We start from the raw sequence: 21,079 nt of genomic DNA on the forward strand, positions 1-21,079 counted from the left end.
AAGTTCAGGACAAATTGTATACAACCTTACCCTGCATAATTCACACTAACGAAGCACATCTATCTACAAAATAGTCACCTTGGACGACTATGCACTTCTGCCAACGTCCGTATAGCTTTTCGAAGCACTCCTGGAAGACATTTTACGCAACCTCCTGTAAGGCCTCTTGCACTGCTGCTTTTAACTTCATCGTGGGGAAGAAGGCGACTTTCATGTTGAGGATGCACGGTTCGATTGGTCAATACTCTGATATGACAAACAAGTAAAATAACGTTTCGTTGAAGTTAGCTCCGTGTGACTTTTACCTGTTCTCAGCAAAAAAAAAAAAAAAAAACATTTGCATGGACGCCGCTTTCTTCCGTCAGGTGAAGATAAAGCTGCATCATAGAAGGTAGCGAAAAATGGCTTCCAGGAGTGATTCCAAAAGTTTTAGGAACACTGGCAGAAGTACATAGTCCCTCAAGGTGATAGTCCAAGAGCCCATGATAGCCAGACATACGTCATAGTATAAAGGCCCAAAATTTTCCTGCGTAAGCGCACTGGAGCAGGTATGAAGGGTTCGCTATTAGTTAAGCTGACTCGCGCTGGCTTTGGCGAGCAAGAGGTAGCGAAGGCGCGAAAAAATGGTGAACAAAAACATCATAGTATAACGCGTGATTTTTTAATATTTTATTAGGGGTACTATTACGAGTTAAACCTTACGAAGCCAGACACTTAGCACGCTGGCTTTGCGCAGCCAGACACTTCAAAGCAGGGAAAAAATGGTGCACAAAAACATCATAGTATAAAGCGCGATTTTTTTATATATTGTAAGGGGTGCTACTAGGAGTTACGCCTTACAATGCCAGACACTTCGCACGCTGGCCTTGCGCAGCCAGACACTTCAAAGTTGGGAAAAATCGTGTCCAAAAACATCATAGTATAAAGCGTGATTTTTTTATATTTTGTAAGGGGTGCTACTAGGAGTTACGCCTTACAATGCCAGACACTTCGCACGCTGGCCTTGCGCAGCCAGACACTTAAAATAAATGGTGTCTAAAAACATCATAATATAAAGCGTGATTTTTTTATATTTTGTAAGGGGTGCTACTGGGAGTTACGCCTTACAATGCCAGACACTTCGCACGCTGGCCTTGCGCAGCCAGACACTTAAAATAAATGGTGTCAAATTCAATGAACCTTGTAATGATTGCAAAGTATTGTCGCAGATTAAGGGAAAGGGTCGCGACCGTCATGACCCCCCCCCCCCCCGCTCCTTGTATCCACTTCCCTTCATTGTTCTGCCCAAAAAAATTGAATTTGAAATTTTTTATTTCGATTATTTTTTTTATTTTTTCAAGCAAACATTCAAAAACTGTCATGGGTTTGGGGGGGTCTTGACCCCCAAGGCCCCCCCCCCTTGTATCCGCCACTGACGAAAAGGTTGACCAGTAATACGATTTTTCATGTCTGCTCCTCGTAAATGTGATAAAGAGTCTATGTAGGTCTAAATAAAAGTGCGACAAATTGAGGAACGACCCTGTACGACAGAAGCCGTACCTATATAACTAAAAAAGATACTCAGTAATTGCACTCTTCACGCAAATTAGAACAGGATTAAATATGTAATGTATTGATGCCAAGAAATAAAAGGTGTTATTATCACATTTCATAAAAATACATAAAGTTGCTCACTTTTTTCCCAATTTTGAAGTGTCTGGCTGCGCAAAACCAGCGAGCGAAGTGTCTGACATTGTAAGGCGTAACTCCTAGTAGCAACCCTTACAAAATATAAAGAAAATCACGCTTTATACTATTATGTTTTGGACGCTATTTTTCCCCACTTTGAAGCGTCTGGCTGCAAAAGCCAGCGTGCGAAGTGTCTGGCATTGTAAGGCGTAACTAATAGTAGCACTCTTTACAAAAAATAAAAAATTCACGCTTTATACTATGATGTTTTTAGACACCATTTACTTTGAAGTGTCTGGCTGTGCAAGGCCAGCGTGCGAAGTGTCTGGCATTGTAAGGCGTAACTCCTAGTAGCACCCCTTACAAAATAAAAAAAAAATCACGCTTTATACTATGATGTTTTTGAACACGATTTACTTTGAAGTGTCTGGCTGCTCAAGGCCAGCGTGCGAAGTGTCTGGCAATGTAAGGCGTAACTCCTAGTAGCACCCCTTACAAAATATAAAAAAAAATCACGCTTTATACTATGATGTTTTTGGACACGATTTTTCCCAACTTTGAAGTGTCTGGCTGCGCAAGGCCAGGGTGCGAAGTGTCTGGCATTGTAAGGCGTAACTCCTAGTAGCACCCCTTACAAAATATAAAAAAAATCACGCTTTATACTATGATGTTTTTGGACACGATTTTCCCCAACTTTGAAGTGTCTGGCTGCGCAAGGCCAGCGTGCGAAGTGTCTGGCATTGTAAGGCGTAACTCCTAGTAGCACCCCTTACAATATATAAAAAAGTCGCGCTTTATACTATGATGTTTTTGTGCACCATTTTTTCCCTGCTTTGAAGTGTCTGGCTGCGCAAAGCCAGCGTGCTAAGTGTCTGGCTTCGTAAGGTTTAACTCGTAATAGTACCCCTAATTACCCCTAATAAAATATTAAAAAATCACGCGTTATACTATGATGTTTTTGTAAACCATTTTTTCGCGCCTTTGCTACCTCTTGCCCGCCAAAGCCAGCGCGAGTCAGCTTAACTAATAGCAAACCCTTCATACCTGCTCCAGTGCGCTTACGCAGGAAAATTTTGGGCCTTGACGTATGTCTGGCACCCATGGGCTCTTACTCTATGACCTTTTAAAGGTGGATGTGTTTCGGTAATGTGAACTATTCTGGGTACGATTCTATACAGCTTGTCCCCGAACTTTTGGATCGTACTACGTACAATATGTATAGGCTGTAGTTATGCTTCTCCTTCTTTGACTGCTGTATGATGAAAGAGCAAGAACAACAGCCAAAGAAAAAAAAAAAAAGAAAGGAAGAAAAGCAAAGAGACTGTTTAATAACCAATTGATTTGTTTTGTTTTTTGTTTTTCTTTTTAATTGAACATATAACTAAGATTTCAGTAATATTGTAATAATGTATGGATTTAGGTACACTAAAAATAGTTTAAAAACATTAAATTATGTTGTTTAATCATTCAAAAAAAAAAAAAAAAAAAAAGAATAAAATTATGAAGCCGTCAACAAATTACGCAATTAAAGTGGAAAGATTGCACGTAGACATTTTTCAGTCATCAAATTAAACAAAAAAGGTAAGAGGTAAATTACAATGTTAAATCATAATAGGAATATTTTTGTACTTATTTAAAATTTATGAAAAGAAAAGTTTGCATTTTTCATGAAAGCTATAACAGTGACATACATTTTGCTGAAAAAAAAATAGTCGTAAAAAGAGCGAGGTTCTTAAAACGCAGCTACAATAAACAAACTCAATATTTACACCAAGTTAATAACTGAATAAATATACTACTTGATCTGATGTTTGCACACATAATATTGAAAAATGTGATTGTTTAATCTTTTATGAAGCTTTACAAACAAGTTCAAATTAATTTTTAAAATTTAAGAATAATTTTCTGAAATTTAAAAAAATGCATAATAGAAAATCTTTGAAACGTTTCTATAAAAACGAAAATACCTTATTCATTGATTTTATATAAATACATAAAAATATTTACTTACAACAGAAAAAACATCGATCACTATTAATGATGCAAAAAAGATGGCGCATTACAAAATATAGGTGAAACAAGTATGACAAATACGCAAAATGACATTTCTTGACCAAAATAAATAATCGCTATAAATATTTAAGAAATGCTTGAAACGACGAGGGAGGGTTAAGGGGGGAGGGGTAACCCTCTGATTTTGGAGTAACTCACACTTCGGCCTCATTTTTTTAGTACAGAACCGCTACCACCAACGCCTCGGAAGAGTTTCTGAATCTACTTCAGCACTTCTGAAGAAAAAAATTCAAAAGTCCCTTTGATTTTCGAATTATGTCACCATTCAAAACGTCTTTAATTAATTTCTTACATTAATGCTCTAAATTATTTCTAAACAATAAATTAAGTTTGAAAAAAAATCTCTAATTTTATGAATGGTGTTAATTTAATGAGCTCAGAAATATAACTAGAGTTTAATTTCACAAATTGAGGGAGTGGGAGGAGGGGCGGAGTGTTCTCGGAAATTCAAAAAATAGTCGTAAAAATAGAGTTCAAAATAATCATAAACATGGAGCAGAAAATTTTTTTAAAACTTGCACCCGAGTTTGTTTTGACGTGCAGTGGCAGATTTAAAATATAGCAAATGTTGCAATTGCACAAGAGGCCCCATCGGGGCACCGTAGGAGTTACAAAAATGCTTATGATAAATGTTTCACAACTTCTGAGATAGAGAAATAGGGCCCCAAAATGTATTTCGACGGGCCCTAAACTTGTAACTCCGCCGAAGCGATACAGAAAAGACTGCATTACTGTGATTCATATTACAAGTATTGAAAAATTAAAAATTACCGTCGGTTCAACAGGAATCTACCAAAATGACACAAAAACCGGTTTCACTATCTCATATTTGTTTCCATGATCTCCAATTCGGCAATATATCACCAAATGATTGTCAGTCTGAGACGCTAGATTAGTTTTGCATTGAAATAAGTAATTAATAGCTACAAAAAGTGAGTAAACCGGCTTTTCAGAACACCCGATCGAAAACAAAAAAGGAAGTGCACAACTGGCATGTACGCACACCCCACATGCGAAAACTTAACCTTCTACAGCTTACCATCTTAGAGTTATGACTTATGAGAGATATATACAGTCGGATCCCGCTACAACGCGATCCGACTTACGTGAAATGGCTATAACGCGAGTTTTTCATGAGTAATGAATTTTTTAATGCGGACACAAATTACTCGCCTGCAACATGAAATTTTTTGGAAAAGAGCGTCGGAGAGTTAGAATGGGCTTCGTTGACACTTAATATTGGTTTTGGGAATGGACTTTCATCCTTTTAGCATCACTGAAAGCGGAAGTTCACCCACTGTATTAGTCTAAACAACGCTTTTCTTTAGTTCATACAAATAACCACTCCGATTCTTAACCTTTCTTTTTTTTTTTTTTTCATTTTACATGTAAACGTTGATAAAATACGTTGAACGGTGATAACAGTCTGATCGCGCTGCATAAACCTTCTTCATTTTTTAAATTACAAATATATTTACTATATCGATATTGTTAAGTGCTATAATAATGCTGTAGTGTACACACTGTAAGTACCATACTGCTTTATTTTAAGTTTCTCTCCTCCATTAATCATTGATTTTGTGCTAAATTACAGAATTTTATGTCAAATAATAACGCTTTTTCTAAAATACAGAAAAAGTCTGTTCTTTGTAAAAGATACTCCAATATATAGATAATAAATGGTTTGAAACAATATGAAGGGTTTTTACAAACGTCTGAAACAATTGGGTGTGCTTATAAAAAAATTACTAAACATACTTGGTTCCACAACGCGAAATTCGACTTACGCGAGGTGTCTTGGAACGCATCCTCGCGTAAGTTGGGACTCGACTGTACGTACATCCAGCTGCAAGAAACAACGCAATAATTAACTTGTTTGGTATCTGAATGCAGTATTAAAAACTCTTTCAGGGGTGACTAAAATAGAAATTCATACTGAAATTTAAGTAAACAATTTTATATGAAAACAATAACTCTCTTTACTTTGTATTAAAAAGTAAAACAGCAAAGGTCCTTTTTTTTTCAAAAACATCGGCCAATTCCATCGGCTTTTCGATGTATTTTAAGGCCGATGGGCCATGTTTCCTGCAAGTTCCTGATGCCGATGCCGATGGCTAAATTGTTGAGCCATCGGCGCCGATGCATCGGTCGAGTCCTAAAATTAATAAATGAAATAATTCAAAAATACAATAAGATGAGACAAAAATATCGAATTTGTTTGCTGCAGTACTTGTTTTCAAAAATAATGATTTGAGCATTATTGTCTTCACTCATCATAGCTTTAAACTTCAACTATAGACTTAATACGCATTGCTGATACGCACTAAATTCACCATCTACACGATCTAGATCAGCTTATCACTATTGTCACGTGTTCATATGTGACTATTTATATTAATTAAAAACTCACCATAGATTCGTTATTTATTTGCACTGTACGATATTATGACCCTTAAATAATTCAGATCAATGTTTAGGCATCGGATAGTTTTATGTTGATCAGTGGCGCGCACAGGAATTTTGCAAGGGGAGGGTCCAAGCTCGAAAGTCTCATTCTCATATCATATCCCAATGCGTCGTCAAACATAGTGTCTTGATTTTTTCGATTCCCAAGAACGAAAAGCAGTAAGAAATAAAGAATTGAATAAGTAATTTATTTATTTAAGTATATAATGTAATAAAATATAGTACTTAAATAAATAACCAAAAAGAAAAATCAAAATAATTTATGCTTTTACTTATCTCATAATAAAAAAAAAAAAAAAAAAAAAAAAAAAAAAAAACACTAAAAATATGGTTATTATTGTGTATTCATTTATAATCACCCTTTCTGCTTCTTATAGACAATCTGTCATAGGAAAAGTGCACAATATTTAAAAAAATCTTTTAACATGAGGATTTTATTTTTTCACTTTTTCGAACTGAAATTATTTTTACCTCTGTTTGAAATTATTCTACGAACAAAATATACATAGAAACGTAATAAATCGAGAATAAAGCAAAACCTAAGGGAGGAGTCCAGACTCCCCGGACCCCTTCCTTGTGTGCGCCACTGATATTGGTCCATATTGCTAATAATAACACAGTAGAACCTCGTTTATCCGGCTCCGGCTATCCGAAATTCAGGTTTATCCGAATCAAATATGTAGAGTTAAAAAAGATTATTCACTAAAATAATAGGTAATTCTATATTTTGATAGCAAAAACGGACCTGTAAAAGCGCCAAATATTCGGATCTTGCTTTGATTGTACAACTCTTGCATAAAGCGAACAATAAAGTATAGTACTAATTCAACAAACAATATGACGTACTTGGAGCGACAGTCTGACACCACTGCAGCTGAACTATAAATCATAAAGAATTCGCGACAAACGGTACTATGTAATTCTGTTGAAAATCAGTGTTTTTTGCTGCAATAAAAGATTAGCCTGCTTATTTGAGAATGTGTTCTGTTTATTATCCGGATTTTCGTTTATTTGGACTGGATTTGGTTCCTGTTGATGAACGAGATTGTACTGTTAAAAACCAATAACAAAGATAAAAGGTAAAATTTTTATTTAGCATTGTTTAATGCACAAGTTAATGTTTATTTTGCTTTCTCTTGCCTAATTTGCAGTTTTGTACTTTTAATTACGCTAAATGCAAGTATGAGATGCTAAACAACCTTGGATAATCATTCAAGGTGTTACATAATTCTTTTCAAAATCAATCTCGAAAAATCAGCCTCAATTATCTTTACTAATAATAAAGCTGAAAATCTGTCTGGATCTCTCTCTCTCTGGTTGGATGTCTGGATCTCTCTCTCTCTGTCTGGATGACTGGATCTCTCTCTTTCTGTCTGTATGTCTGGATCTCTCTCTCTCTCTCTCTCTCTCTGTCTGGATGTCTGGATCTCTCTCTGTCAGTCTCTGTCTCTCTCTGTGATGCACATAACGCCTAGACCGTTCAGCTGATTTTCATAAAATTTGGCACAGAATTAGTTTATAGCATGAGGGTGTGCACCTTGAAGCGTTTTTTCGAAAATTCGATTTTGTTCTTTTTCTATTCCGGTTTTAAGAAAATTTTACCGAGCAAATTATCACAACGTGGACGAATAAATTACGAAATTATCATAACGTGGAACCGTACATGGGCAAGCAAATGAATATGGCAAATTGGCGAGAAATTCATCATCCATTATTTGTAAATATACAGGCGAACCAAATGACCTTTCAATTTTCTACTAGGGGCAAAACCGTGCCGGTACCACTAGTTTCAAATAAAACATGAAATAATCTGCAGTTGCTTTGCTTGTTATTTTCTTGTGTATAGCTTTTCAACAATGTAGTTCAGTATTTTTTACCGATTCCTTAACAGTCATCTCCCAGCTTTGTGCGTTTGTTCTGCTTTTGCATTCAGGTTTATGAAGTTGCTGCATGTGGTGGGAAATTTTCCTCCAAAAAAAAGGGAGGAGGACGCCCTAAACTATCAAGGAAATCTATAAATTTCTGATATCTTTTTCCTTGAAAACTTTTTGGCGTTATAAAAAAACACTTTTTCTTTTTTCATTTTTGATGAGCAGCCTTTTGCGAAGGGTAACACATGATATTCGACCATTGGGAAGGTTTGACTTACTTTGTGACTCACTGTCTTTGTTTATGTACATACTTATTCAGTAATTGAGCACCACATGCCAGCATTTTTTCTGGAAGTTTTTTTTCTGTCTGCTATAATTATCTACTATCTATATGCAAGTGGAGGCGAAGAGAAATAACCCGAGGCTCCAACACACAAAGAGGGTGGGGGGAGGGGGAATGATAAAATTGAAAATTTGCCGAAGAAACTAACTAGTAAAATAATGAAAATACAATGGGAAACACCCATTTGTTTTGCGCCAAATCAGATTAGCGTTCGATGTGAGGTACAAAATGATGCTTTCTATGGCAGGAATCAAAGGAAGTATCCAAAAATTGTTTAAGAGAAATTTAAAATTAAAAGAAAAAAATCTCAAGAGCAGCTAAAACAAGGCTTAAAGCACAGATATAATTTGCCTTTCTCTTAACTATTTCTTTTTAGACAATAACAGTAAATATATTTCAGGCAGAACATTTTGCTTGATTTTTTTTAGTTAGGAGTCGTAGATCTACACTTTTCTTTACGATTTGTATTTCTTTTACAACTATTTTTTAAGCACATTACTAGTTCTCTTTCAATGTAAGTCGCTGCAAAAAACAATTGTTTAAAACGATTTCATAAATTGCAAACTTATCAGGCGGTATTCGTAAAAAATGAGTCGATTACAAGAGTGAATAACTGCAGAGAAATGACAAGGCAATTCTCTTTCAGGAAAAAAGATAAATAGATAAATAAATAGATAAAAATAAAAAAATCGTTGTGCACGGAATTTCTATTTATACATTAAATTGAGTTTCAATGATCGTTAGCAGTAAGTCCATATTAGTTTTCCTCTGCATCAATATCTAATATAACCAGTTTGTATTGATGAAAGTTACTCAGCTAGTGAACACTTCATTTAAAGTAAGTAAAAAAAAAACATGTTTTTTAAAACAAATTTTGCTTGGTTCATTCTTCTCATATGTTCAGCAATGTCTTTCTTAAATGAAGCGCCATTCTACTAGGCTTTTTTGAAAGAATCAACACAATATTTAACACAGTTTTGATGAAGGAGCAAATTAGGATGTAATGATGATGATGATGATGATGATGAAAATAATAGTCATAACAATAATAATGAAAACGGCAGTTTTGTTTGCCTTGTCTCAAAATTGTCTTGCAGGGCTAGACAATCCCTATGAATTCAAATATGTTTCAAAAGTCTAAAAATAATTGTGGATTGCAAAAGGACCTGATCCTTTACAAATCCCAAGCAAACTAAAATGTAAGCAGGTGAGGAGTACTTAGCAGAACACCAGTGACATTCTGGAGCGGTCTCATGATCCTCACAAAACCTGAGGGCTCTCGTATGTACACTCAAAAAGTTGGAGTGGGTGGTCTGGTGGAATCTATGTTTGAGTCTGAAAGATTCACCTGGGCATTTTACAAAATGCCATGAGTGGGTTGGAGGAGTTTTCATTTTTCTATTTAACTCTATTTTTGACATGGTGGAAATCTCTCGAAGGGTGAGATCTCCAGGAGGACTCCCCCCAACCTCAGCTGCAGAACTAGCCAGGGAGTCTGCTCTTTCATTGCCTTCAACACCGACATGTGAAGGAATCTACTGGAAATGAATGCTGTGTTCGGATGAAAGTCTCTGAAGAAGATTCAAGATGTCCAGACTAGTCTGATCACCAACCAAATCCCAATTATGGAGATGCTGAATCGAGTCAAAACCCAGTTGTCCTGGTATCTATCTTCCATCTGAACTGCAAACTGCAAGCCTTTCCTGATAGCAATAAGGTCTGATCTAAACACTGAGCAAATTTCTGGGTTTTTAATTTTGATTTCCAAAGCTCTGGTAGAAATCGGTATGTACACTTAATTCACCGAAATTTCCCCATCACCCCTGCCACCATCTCTGTATAGATCTTCAAAGAAGAATGCGAAATTTCTTGGATGGTCTCCAGAGCCAATTGTTTAACCAGTGCCAGAATCTTAAAGTTTTTTGTCACACTGGTCAAGAGTTCATCACGGAAGTAAGACTTCAGTGATAGTGATAATAATACAGTTGACTGTCTGTTTAACGTCGCTCTATTTAACGACTTTCTCTATTTAAGAACGTCTTTTCACCGTCCCGGATGCTCTACTGTGGTTTCAAGGGCATTCTATTTAAGGACGATTTTTTGTGGTCCCTTGAAAGTCGTTAAATAGAGATTTAACTGTAATAATAATAATAATAATAGTTGATTCAATTGTTTATTCTTAAACAAGCGGAACTGAAGCTTTATTTTTAAAGCTACTTTGAGTTGTTATGATCTTTGAGCTTGATCGATGAAAAAACATTATCGAAGAAAATTGTCCCTCATAAATAGCATTAAGATGGTAAGAAACAAATCAAGAATATTATTTCATAGCGTATGTGACATTTTACACACGAATACATAACTTTAAAAAAAGGGGGCACATTTATTAGCATCATCAGCTAAACCGAAAGTTGTTGGCAGGTGTGATTTTCTCATGCAATCACAAAATTGAAAAAAGTGATTGAAATATAAAACCGATAAAGTCACATCTGTTGAGATGGCGACTGGCAGATTTACTTTTATGCGGTAACAATGTCCCGGGTTGTCTTGGTTTATCTTTTCCTCCTTTTAGGGACTGCCATAGCGGCAATCGACGATGAATTTCCGGACGAAGATTTGATTGATGAATTCATAAGTAAGTATTTTGTAAGTCTTGAGTAAGTTAATTCATAATTAATCACAGAATAGGAATTATGATGGAACTATAAATCTGATAAAGGTATATCTGCAGAAATGATACTAGCAGATTTGTTTTACTCGTTAACAATGTCTCCAGCTGCATAGCTTGTTTTTTACTTCTTTCAGAAACAGCAAAAGCAGGAGCCGACGATGAATTTCCGGAAGAAGATTTGATAGATGAATTTATACCAAGTATGTTTTTTTTTTTTCGAATTTTGAAAGTTAATTGTATATTGATCGCGAAACAGGTAAGGTTATTGTACTGTAATGTCAATAGAGGCATATTTGCCGAAATGATGACTTGCAGATTTATTCTACGCGTTAACACAGTCTCCAGATGCTTAGGTTTGTCTTTTACTTGTTTTAGGAGCAGTAAAAGCTGGCATTGACGATGAATTTCCAGACGAAGATTTGATCGACGAGTTTATACCTAGTAAGTGTTTTACGAATTTGGAAAGTGAAAACAATAATAATCACGAAATAGGTAAAGTAATTAACTTATGAAGCTAATAAAGGTATATTTGCTTACATGATTACGTGTAGCTTTACTTTATACGTGGCAATGTTTTGAGTTGTCATGGTTTAATTGTTTTTTAGGAGCAGCAAAAGTGGGAATTGACGATGAATTTCCTGATGAAGATTTGATCGACGAATTTGTACCAAGTAAGTATTTTTCAAATTTTAAAAGTTAACTCAACATGAATCACTAAATAGGTACAGTGATTGAACTATGAAGTCGATAAAGGTATATTTGCAGAAATGATGACTTGCAGGATTTATTTTTTGCGTTAACAATGTCCTGAGTTGTCATGGCTTACATTTTCCTTTTGCTAGGAGCAACAAAAGCGAGAATTGACGCTTAATTTTCAGACGACGATTTGATCGAAGAATTTATAAGTCATTTGTGATTCCTAGAAACTAAGTTGAATAATAATCACAGAATAGTAGAAGATATCAATGCCATATTTACTAAAATGATAACATGCAGATTTAACTTAGGTGCTACTAATGTCTTGAGCTATGATTTTTTTTTTTTAATACGAGCAGCAAAAGCGGGAATTGATGAAGAATTTCCGGACAAAGATTTGATTGATGAATTCATAAGTAAGTATTTTGGTACTTTTGGGATAGTTAATTCAACAATAATCACGGATTAGGAAAAAACATTGAAGTATTAAACCGATGAAGCAAAAGCGGGAATTGATGAAGAATTTCTGGATGAAGATTTGATTGACGAATTCATAAATATTTTGGTACTTTTGGATAGTTAATTCAACAACAATCACGGATTAGGAAAAAGTAATGAAGTATTAAATCGATGAAGATGCGTTTGCTGAAGAATAAGTTGCGGAATTAGTCGATGCGTTAACAGTGTCTTAATCTGTCATGCCTTATTTTTTCTTTCTTACAGGATCAGCAAAAGCGGGAATCGATGATGAATTTCCAGAAGAAGATGTGATTGATGAATTTATAAGTAAAAACTTTTTTAATTTTAGAAAAAGTAATGCAATGTTATTATTATCTATTATATTAAAATAATATTTTTTAAAAAACCATTTTAGTTTTTTAGAATGACTTCTTACCGATTACGCAATTAAAGTGATCCAAAGAGACGAGGTGAAAATTTGATTTGAAAATTAAATATATGTATTTTTGAGTTCGTTTTAACTCGATAATAGATGTATGTACAGGTATGAAGTTACTAATTTAGACCTTAACGCATTCAAATGATAATTATTAAAATTTACTTCTGATAAAGGGATCCTATAAGTAAAATTAAGTTAAAGCTCTTAAATATATTAATAAATAAATGTGTAAATAAATTAAATATATTTATGATTTATAATTAAAGTGCTTAAAATGTGATCTGAGTGAGATAAAATGAGCAACGTTTTTTTATGTCACCGAAACGATAATGACGTATCTTCTAGTATACACGTACTAGAAGTGTACCAGTACCACCATTCATTGTATCACCATACATGGTCACAACATATGAGGCTATTAGGAACAAAATGATTTTAGTGAATGATGTTTAAATTGGGACACTTAAATTTGAGAAGGGGGGGGGGGAGGTAGGGTAAGTCCTGAAATTACATTAAGCTTAAACCTATAAACGTAACTGTTTTTCTGATAAGATTCCATTTAAATCATTACATAAATACGCCTTTCTCCAATTGGAACAAACTGACGATTTCAGTTAAATCATGGACTCATATGATATTTATAAAGATTTGAGGAAATTGTTTTCTTTATTTCAGATCCTCTTGAAAATCCAGACCTCTTTGGAGGTGACATGGTGGGAATAGATTTCAAAGTGAGTGTTAAATTTTTTTTGTTTATTAGGCAACACCAAACGCAATTATTTTTATGTAAGCTTGATAAAAAATGTCTTCGCAGGCAGTTAAGAAAATAAAATTCAGTGTTTTAAAAATGTTGTATAAATTTAAACTATACGCTGTTGATTTTGTATCGATACAGACCAAAAGAATATCTCTGCCTCGTTGCTTCTGTCCGCATGTCTGATTCTGTCGCATATCTTTTTATCCATAAGCTTACTTTTTTTGCATTGAAAATCGCATTTCTTATAACTCCAAAACACGTATCTGCAATAATCTGCAATTTTTTGCAATTGAATGTTGTTATTTTTTATTTTACTTTTCAAGCACAAAGGTATTTATTCAACTCTCAAATGAATAGCTACTATTTTAGTAACATATTTTTCGTAAAAATGGAGCCCTCAACAAAACAAGGGTTCATTTAAACCTCGAAGCAATATTCTGAAGTTTTAATTACAGCTTTTGTCCTAGTACTTTGCTTTTTAAAATGAACTTTAGACTACGTTTGAACAACTGTACCTCAACGCTTGACTAACTTAAATCCAAAAATGTCGATTTTCCAGTTATAACTGCAAGGTATGTAGAGTTGCAGAATCCTATTTCGCATTGAGCCATAAGGGCGTTATTCTTCGAAAATGACTCCTTTATTATTATTTACCAGCGTGATAAGAGCGTGAGTTGCAATCTTTGTATGCATCAGACAAACATTTTTGCGCTCTCCTGAAAAGTAATGTAATATGACTTTCGAAAATCTGGCTTTGAGGTGCAGAGTTTAGGCAAGCAACGTAGCATTTAACCTTTTTAATGTGAAAAAAATAATTCGAACGAAGAGTCCTTACTAGTGATAGCGTATTTGCCCGCTTCACGGAATTTCACGATCCTGGGACACTGGGATGCATTTATTGCTTTCGTTTCGATTCAGATTCTGATGATTAATTAGAGAATACAAAAGAATCATGGCAGTTTTTAAACTGATTTTTCAGTGGTAGCATTTCATTTTAATAAGTTACTTAATGATGAGAACGTAACTGCATTCGTATTACATTCGATAGTTTGCACCAAAACTTTTAAAATTATACTTGCTACAAATATTTTCAAACAGCTAATATCTTCGTCGGAAGAACGGAGACGAAAACTGAGCAACAAACTGAACATTAGGGTGGTTCAAAAAAAAAATTAAAAAAAAAAAATCTCCTAGATAACAGGGCACCCTTCAATATTTTTAGACTTGTAGATATCAGTATACTGGAAGAATTTTAGCTTCCTTTTTCAACTGAAATAGAGTGCTGAACCCCCTCCCCCAAACTTCATAAGTATGGGAAGGGGGTTAAAAAATACAATGAACTGAAAAATTAATGCTACATATTATAATATACACGAGTATATGCACAGACATGACAAAAAATAAGTATTTACAAAAAAAAAAAAAAAAAAAAAAAGCTGGTGAGATTGAATGTTTTTAAATTTGTGACATTTTCTAAGCTACGGACGGCCAATGTTAAATGGAGGGGTCATTGAGCACCCTCTTAAGATTTGAGTAACAAGCTGAAACTTTTACAGATTAATACTATTAGTAGGTCTAAAAAAATAAGGGGTGTCCTGACTCTTGCTGAATAAACTTTTTTAGAACTACCCTACTGAGCATGCGCACTTAACTAAAGTTATTAACTAAAGTTAATAACCTAAATTGTCTTTCTTTTATTCGATTATGTCTGTCAAAACAAGATTATAGCTAAAATCTCTCAGCTTTGATGTGTATATAGATAAGCTATTTAAAAGTAACGAAAGTTGCATCACAGTTTTTGTTTTCCCAAGTTATTGCGGTACATTTGCATTATACACCAACATTTTTTCTTTTAGGACCGGAATGCTATACCCGGATTTCAATTAAGATGGCCCGCAGGGGAAGTAGCATACGAGATAGATCCTTCTGTAGGTAGGTAAAATATTTTGGTTGGTGAAAATCTCTCTGTTCGTATTTTACGTTTATAGTTTCTTCAAAAATAATGCCTACTGAAATCTTTTATTATTATTATTATTATTATTATTATTATTATTATTATTTTTTTTTTTTTGAATTTAGCGCAGCATACAGATAAAATTTTAGATGCCATGAAACACTATGAAGAGAAATCCTGCGTTGTTTTCAAAAAAAGAACTTTGGAAAGGAATTACATAAGAATATTTTCAGGAAAAGGGTAAGAATTCAGTAAAAATGCATAACTATTCCACATCATTTTATAAATAGGTTCTGATAGAAAAAAAAAAGTTTAACTCATTTTTCGTTAAAAACTTAACTTTGCTCGTAAAAAGTAATTCAAATACTAAAAGAATAAACCGAGCTGTTATCGTGCCTTTTCAATGCACTATAAAACGAAAAAGAGAGTTCACACAAATTTTGGGTGGAAATTCATTTTAAACTCAAAAAATGGCATTAAAACGAATATAGTAGCGCATTAAATATTCTTAGTTAAATCACGCAAAATATCTTTCGTAAAAAAATTGTGGCTCATTTTCTTGCATTTAAGGATTGGAATCGCCGTATAGAGCACAAAAGAGCACAACTTCACTATTTATTGAAGTTTAATGAAAAAAAAAAAGTTCATTTTCAGTTCTGTTCTAAACTGAATGGACGAAACGCGAAGTTATATAGAGGAAGAGTGGGTAGAATGGGACACAAAAATGCAATTACATTTTCTATTATTAAAAAACACAGAAATCATATTCTTTCAAATGGTATAATATTTGTCGCTGCAATAGGTAAAATAAAGGTGGATCTAGAAAAATCTATGAATTCACACAAACGGAAAAAAACCAAAGGCAATTTTGTCTCACTATTCCCCCAGTAAATGGGAGACACATAAAAAAAGTGCAATTTTGTCTCACTGTTCCCCCAGTAAATGGGAGACACATAAAAAAAAGTGCAATTTTGTCTCACTGTTCCCCTAGTAAATAGGGGACACATAAAAAAGTGCAATTTTGTCTCACTGTTCCCCCAGTAAGTGGGAGACAAATAAAAAAAGTGTAATTTTGTCTCACTGTTCCCCTAGTAAATGGGAGACATAAAAAAAGTGCAATTTTGTCTCACTGTTCCCCCAGTAAATGGGAGACACATAAAAAATGCAATTTTGTCTCACTGTTCCCCTAGCAAGTGGGAGACACATAAAAAAAAGTTCAATTTCGTCTCACTGTTCCCCCAGTAAATGGGAGACACATAAAAAAGTGCAATTTTGTCTCACTGTTTCCCTAGTAAGTGGGAGACACATAAAAAAAGTGCAATTTTGTCTCACTGTTCCCCCAGTAAGTGGGAGACACATTAAAAAAAAGTGCAATTTTGTCTCACTGTTCCCCCAGTAAGTGGGAGACACATATATTTTGGTTTAGCAAACTTTGAAAGAATCTCAATTTGCCTGGAAAAATGGAAGTGATTGTTGCCGTTTGTGTCATCTTGTGATGAAGCACTTGATAAGAATGCTTTCATTGTAGCCTTTATCTATCACTAGGACATCATCTTCTTTCTTATCTATTTCAGAAAATCTTCAAAATACCTTATCTGATTTCTTTCTTTCTTTTTTTGTAGGCATGTTGAAATATTGAATCAAGAATTAATATTATTGCATTTGGCATATTGCAGTGAAAAAATAAAAATCATGAATTCAAATAGACTAAGTAACACATGGAAATATTTATATGATATTATATAGATTAAAAAGTCATAATTCCATTTAAGTATCCTTATTCTGTTGGCGCAAGGCTTTCAAACTTGTTCTATTGTTATTTGCATCAATAGACTAGTTGTGAGAAATTTAACTCAAAGTATAATTTCTTCACATCTCTACAACGTATAAAATGAAGTCTCCAAAAAGCGTCTGTGTGTTTGAACTCGCAAAACTCGAGAACTACCCAGCCGATTTTGCTGAAATTTTCACAGTTTGTTCCTTTAAGTCCTGAGAAGGTTTGCGGACCAGTTCGAAAGCAATTCGATGAATAGTTCTTTTTTTATTCCAATTTAGGTCCAACTTTCACATTAATTCCCGAATATGGGGGTGAAAAATTACTCGCAAATAGTAAATCGTTAGAAAGGGAAGAATTTTCCGCGTTCTACGCAATTTGTTCCAATGCTCCAACTTAATTGCGGCGGGAGTTTTTTACGTTTTTAGCACGAATTTTTTTCGGCTTAGCTGAAATTTAGGCACAACTTTCTTCATTAAATCCATCAATAAAAAGTGAAGCAATTGTCCTACAGTTTTCTTTTTGACAGCATTGGAAAGAGCTGCTTTTTTTACTCCAGACCTAACTCGACCTAAGGTCGAAAGTTTAAACCCCCCATCTCCATTATAAAAAAAGTTACAAGCGAATTAAATGAAGTTCAAAAATCTGTTCTCTATTACAGTTTTTAACCATTTTATTTTGCGTTTAAACGGTAACACTTTTTGAATCCATTGTTTATTTCCATCTTTCTTATTTTCAATTATTAAACTTATTTTATTTTGTGTTTGCTTATACCTTTTAAATCCATCTTTCTCATTTTATTTTAATTTCTTAAAAGTATTTTAGTGTCTGTGGTCATTGTTTGGCGAGAAAATTTTGCATGATTTTTTTTTCTTTCACTTAATCCTGGTTATTGAAGATACTTTACTTGACACAATGGGCTTTTTTTTCCAAGATAGATCGGGCAAAGCCAGGCAATGCAGCTAGTTCAATATAAAAGGGCCGTAGGAGCCATGATCAACAAATTCTCAGACAAAGAAAAGTAGCAACATCATTCTACGGCTAAAATAAATGTTATTTCATAAGCTAATGTAAGATTAATAACACCAGTCTATAAAGTTTATCTAACAGTTTAGAAACAGTGCAACAATCAATGGAGCTATTTTTTTTTCGATGTATTTTTTAGATCTAAAACTTTGTTAAATACAAATGAAAACGAAACACCGGCTGACCTCGTGTTGGCTGTTCATAACTTTCCACCACTGCCTTGTAAATACCAACTGGCTGATAAAATTCACTTTGATGACACTAGACTGTTGCACCGTATTTATGGGTTGCAGTAACATCAGTTTTAACCGCCTAAAATTCTTATTATTTAAATCCAAGCTTACGACTGTCTGTTACTGGACCCTTGTCTGTTACTAGTGCCGTTACCACATGTCGACTTGACTTTTCAAAAGCTTTACCAGTCTCGAATTTATCTAAGCAGAAAATGAATTGCTATTCTCTCTGTCTTACTGTGCTCACTCTTTCCTACTATCGAATTCACAGCTATTTTGATAAGAGGGTTTCTCAGACTGTCAACTCCAATTATAGTATTACCACAATCAACATTGCAGTTAATCATACAGCTCAGTGGATCCAGCAGGTCTCAAATGTAGCCGTTCTGCGAAAATCAGCATAACCGACAGAGCACAATGATTTTTCAGCGTCATCGCTGTTAACTTTCAGCAATCGCCAATGTAAAGCTATTAATAATTTTAAAATGTTAATTTTTTGGCAAAGAGAGGAAAATTTGAAATGTGTCAGAATTTTGTGATGATTATACAGTCGGTAACCCGTGCAAAACGGGATGAGAGAAAGTGATAAACGAAATATACAGAGCTTTAAGATTTAATTTTAAACATGATCAGCGTAAAAGCCATTCCTCTTCACTCTTACAGTGATATGTTTTGGTGGAAAAAGACACAAAAAAGGTAAATAAATCAACAGGAATCACCCAAATTTCTAAATATTTCAGATGCTATTCCAATGTTGGAATGATTGGAGGACAGCAACCTGTTTCACTTGGACCCGGATGCATCTTCAAAGGTACCATTGTGCATGAACTTGGCCATGCATTAGGTTTTTACCATGAGCAAAATCGATCCGATAGAGACGATTTTCTTATAATTTACTGGGATAACATTAAAGAAGGTAATTGGAATTTCTCACTATTTTAACCTTTAACTTCATAATGTGCCAAACAGCCTATAGTTTGTGTTGATTCCAGATTCCAGTGGCAACCTATAAAGAGTTTTAATTGCCAGGTTGTACGAATTCTTCAATTTAGTGTTCTAGGTTAGCAAGAGAAGTGAATCTTGGAATTTTATTTGCAACTCAATCGTACAGAAGAACTTTTTAGTGTACGCAAAAAATTCAACTTATTCCGATAGATATTAATGACTGGACTGTACAGTAGAGAAGAGCTTGAAGCGATTTTTTTTCTGGTTGAAAATGATATCATATGTGATTTCACATTGACTCTTCTTTTTAGTAGCTTCCAAAAATGGCACTAAGTCTCAAAAAATGTGGGAGTTAGTGTAACAGGATGTCAATTTCTATTCATCAACTAGATAAAGTATGAAAAATATAGAGTGAGTGCAATATTCTCCTATGGTAAAACCTCCAACGCTTTTTGAATTTATATAAATGGAAAAACAAAGTTGATTAACCTCCAAAGTTTAGTTTTTACTTTCATTAACAAGTATACGTTTTTGGAGCTAAAGTATTAAATTTTTATTTGAACTGAAAATAGTGTATTCATTAACGAAATAAGACTACAAGAAATTAAAGAAACAAAATTTTATTGACATTCATTCAAAATAAAAACAACATTTAACGAAAATCATAGCAATTTTATGTAGAAGCTTAAAGAAAAAATATAATTTTGGGATTAACGGTTTTCTTCTCTAGTTAAGCGAAAAACATTCAATTAACTGAACAAAGTACATGGAAAAATCACAAATTATTTTTTTTTTGTTTACAGGACTTGAAGATCAATTCACTAAGCTACAAAGACATCAAAACCAGCTTTTAGACACGTTTGATTATAATTCTGTCATGCTTTATGGTAACACGGCATTTTCCAAAGACGGAAAGTCCAACACTATGGTGGCCCGTACTGGTGTAAAGCTCTATGAGACCTATGACAAACCTGGACTGAGTGATAGTGACGTAAAGCGTGTTAGAAAAATGTACTGGTGTGATGAACCATGGCAGCAAAAATCAACAACTCCACATTAAATAAAGAATGATGTATTTTTGATTACTGTATATTATGTTAATAAAACAATAGTAAGAAGTATGACATGAGGCAAAATTCAAGAGGTCCCACATTAGAAAAAAGAAAATGATTTTATTTAGAAAAAAAAAAGTAGATTTAATTATATATTCAAACTAAATGCTTCACTGCATAACTTTATACCAATACTGCCGTGAAAATGTTTTTGATGCGTACAAATCAAGTCACTTCTTTGCGGACAAATGGAAATTTTTGCATCATGGTAATGAACAAATTTACGTGAGTAGAAGTTGCGGAAATCTAATCCATTTATAAATTAATTAAATCCTTAGTATACATTAAACGTTTTACTTAAAACTCAGCCGGTCGACTTTTAAATAAAACAAAGAAATTAAAAAAAAAAAACCTTAACAGAAAATTAGATGATTAAAACAGAATAAATCATAAACACAGACTTCATGTAAAATTCTCATTAAAAACAAAAATAGATTCAAATGAAGATAAAAAAATAAACATTAAATGAAAATGAGAAAAAACGAGATGAGAGCTTGAAATTAAGAAATGTGGCTTCCAAGCAGATTTTTGCGGTTTTTCACAAGATGTTTCGCTTATTTAGCATGTAACTCTGGTAGTGCACTGCAAAATC

The 21,079-nt window shown here is 33.9% G+C and overlaps 1 protein-coding gene across 1 annotated transcript; it reads left to right on the top strand.

Annotated features, from left to right (window-relative positions):
* The first annotated feature begins 9,840 nt into the window (after positions 1-9,840).
* On the top strand, positions 9,841-20,505 carry LOC129220904 (astacin-like metalloprotease toxin 1). Its single transcript, XM_054855337.1, has 10 exons — positions 9,841-9,946; positions 10,994-11,056; positions 11,227-11,292; positions 11,468-11,533; positions 11,698-11,763; positions 13,362-13,417; positions 15,300-15,375; positions 15,523-15,637; positions 19,171-19,346; positions 20,179-20,505. Exons 1-10 carry the CDS (start codon positions 9,841-9,843, stop codon positions 20,433-20,435), a joined length of 1,047 nt encoding a protein of 348 aa, XP_054711312.1. The 3' UTR covers positions 20,436-20,505.
* The last annotated feature ends 574 nt before the right edge of the window (positions 20,506-21,079 follow it).

This window comes from Uloborus diversus, chromosome 4 (assembly GCF_026930045.1).
Source record: "Uloborus diversus isolate 005 chromosome 4, Udiv.v.3.1, whole genome shotgun sequence".
In the NCBI taxonomy this organism is placed as follows: Eukaryota; Metazoa; Arthropoda; class Arachnida; order Araneae; family Uloboridae; genus Uloborus; species Uloborus diversus.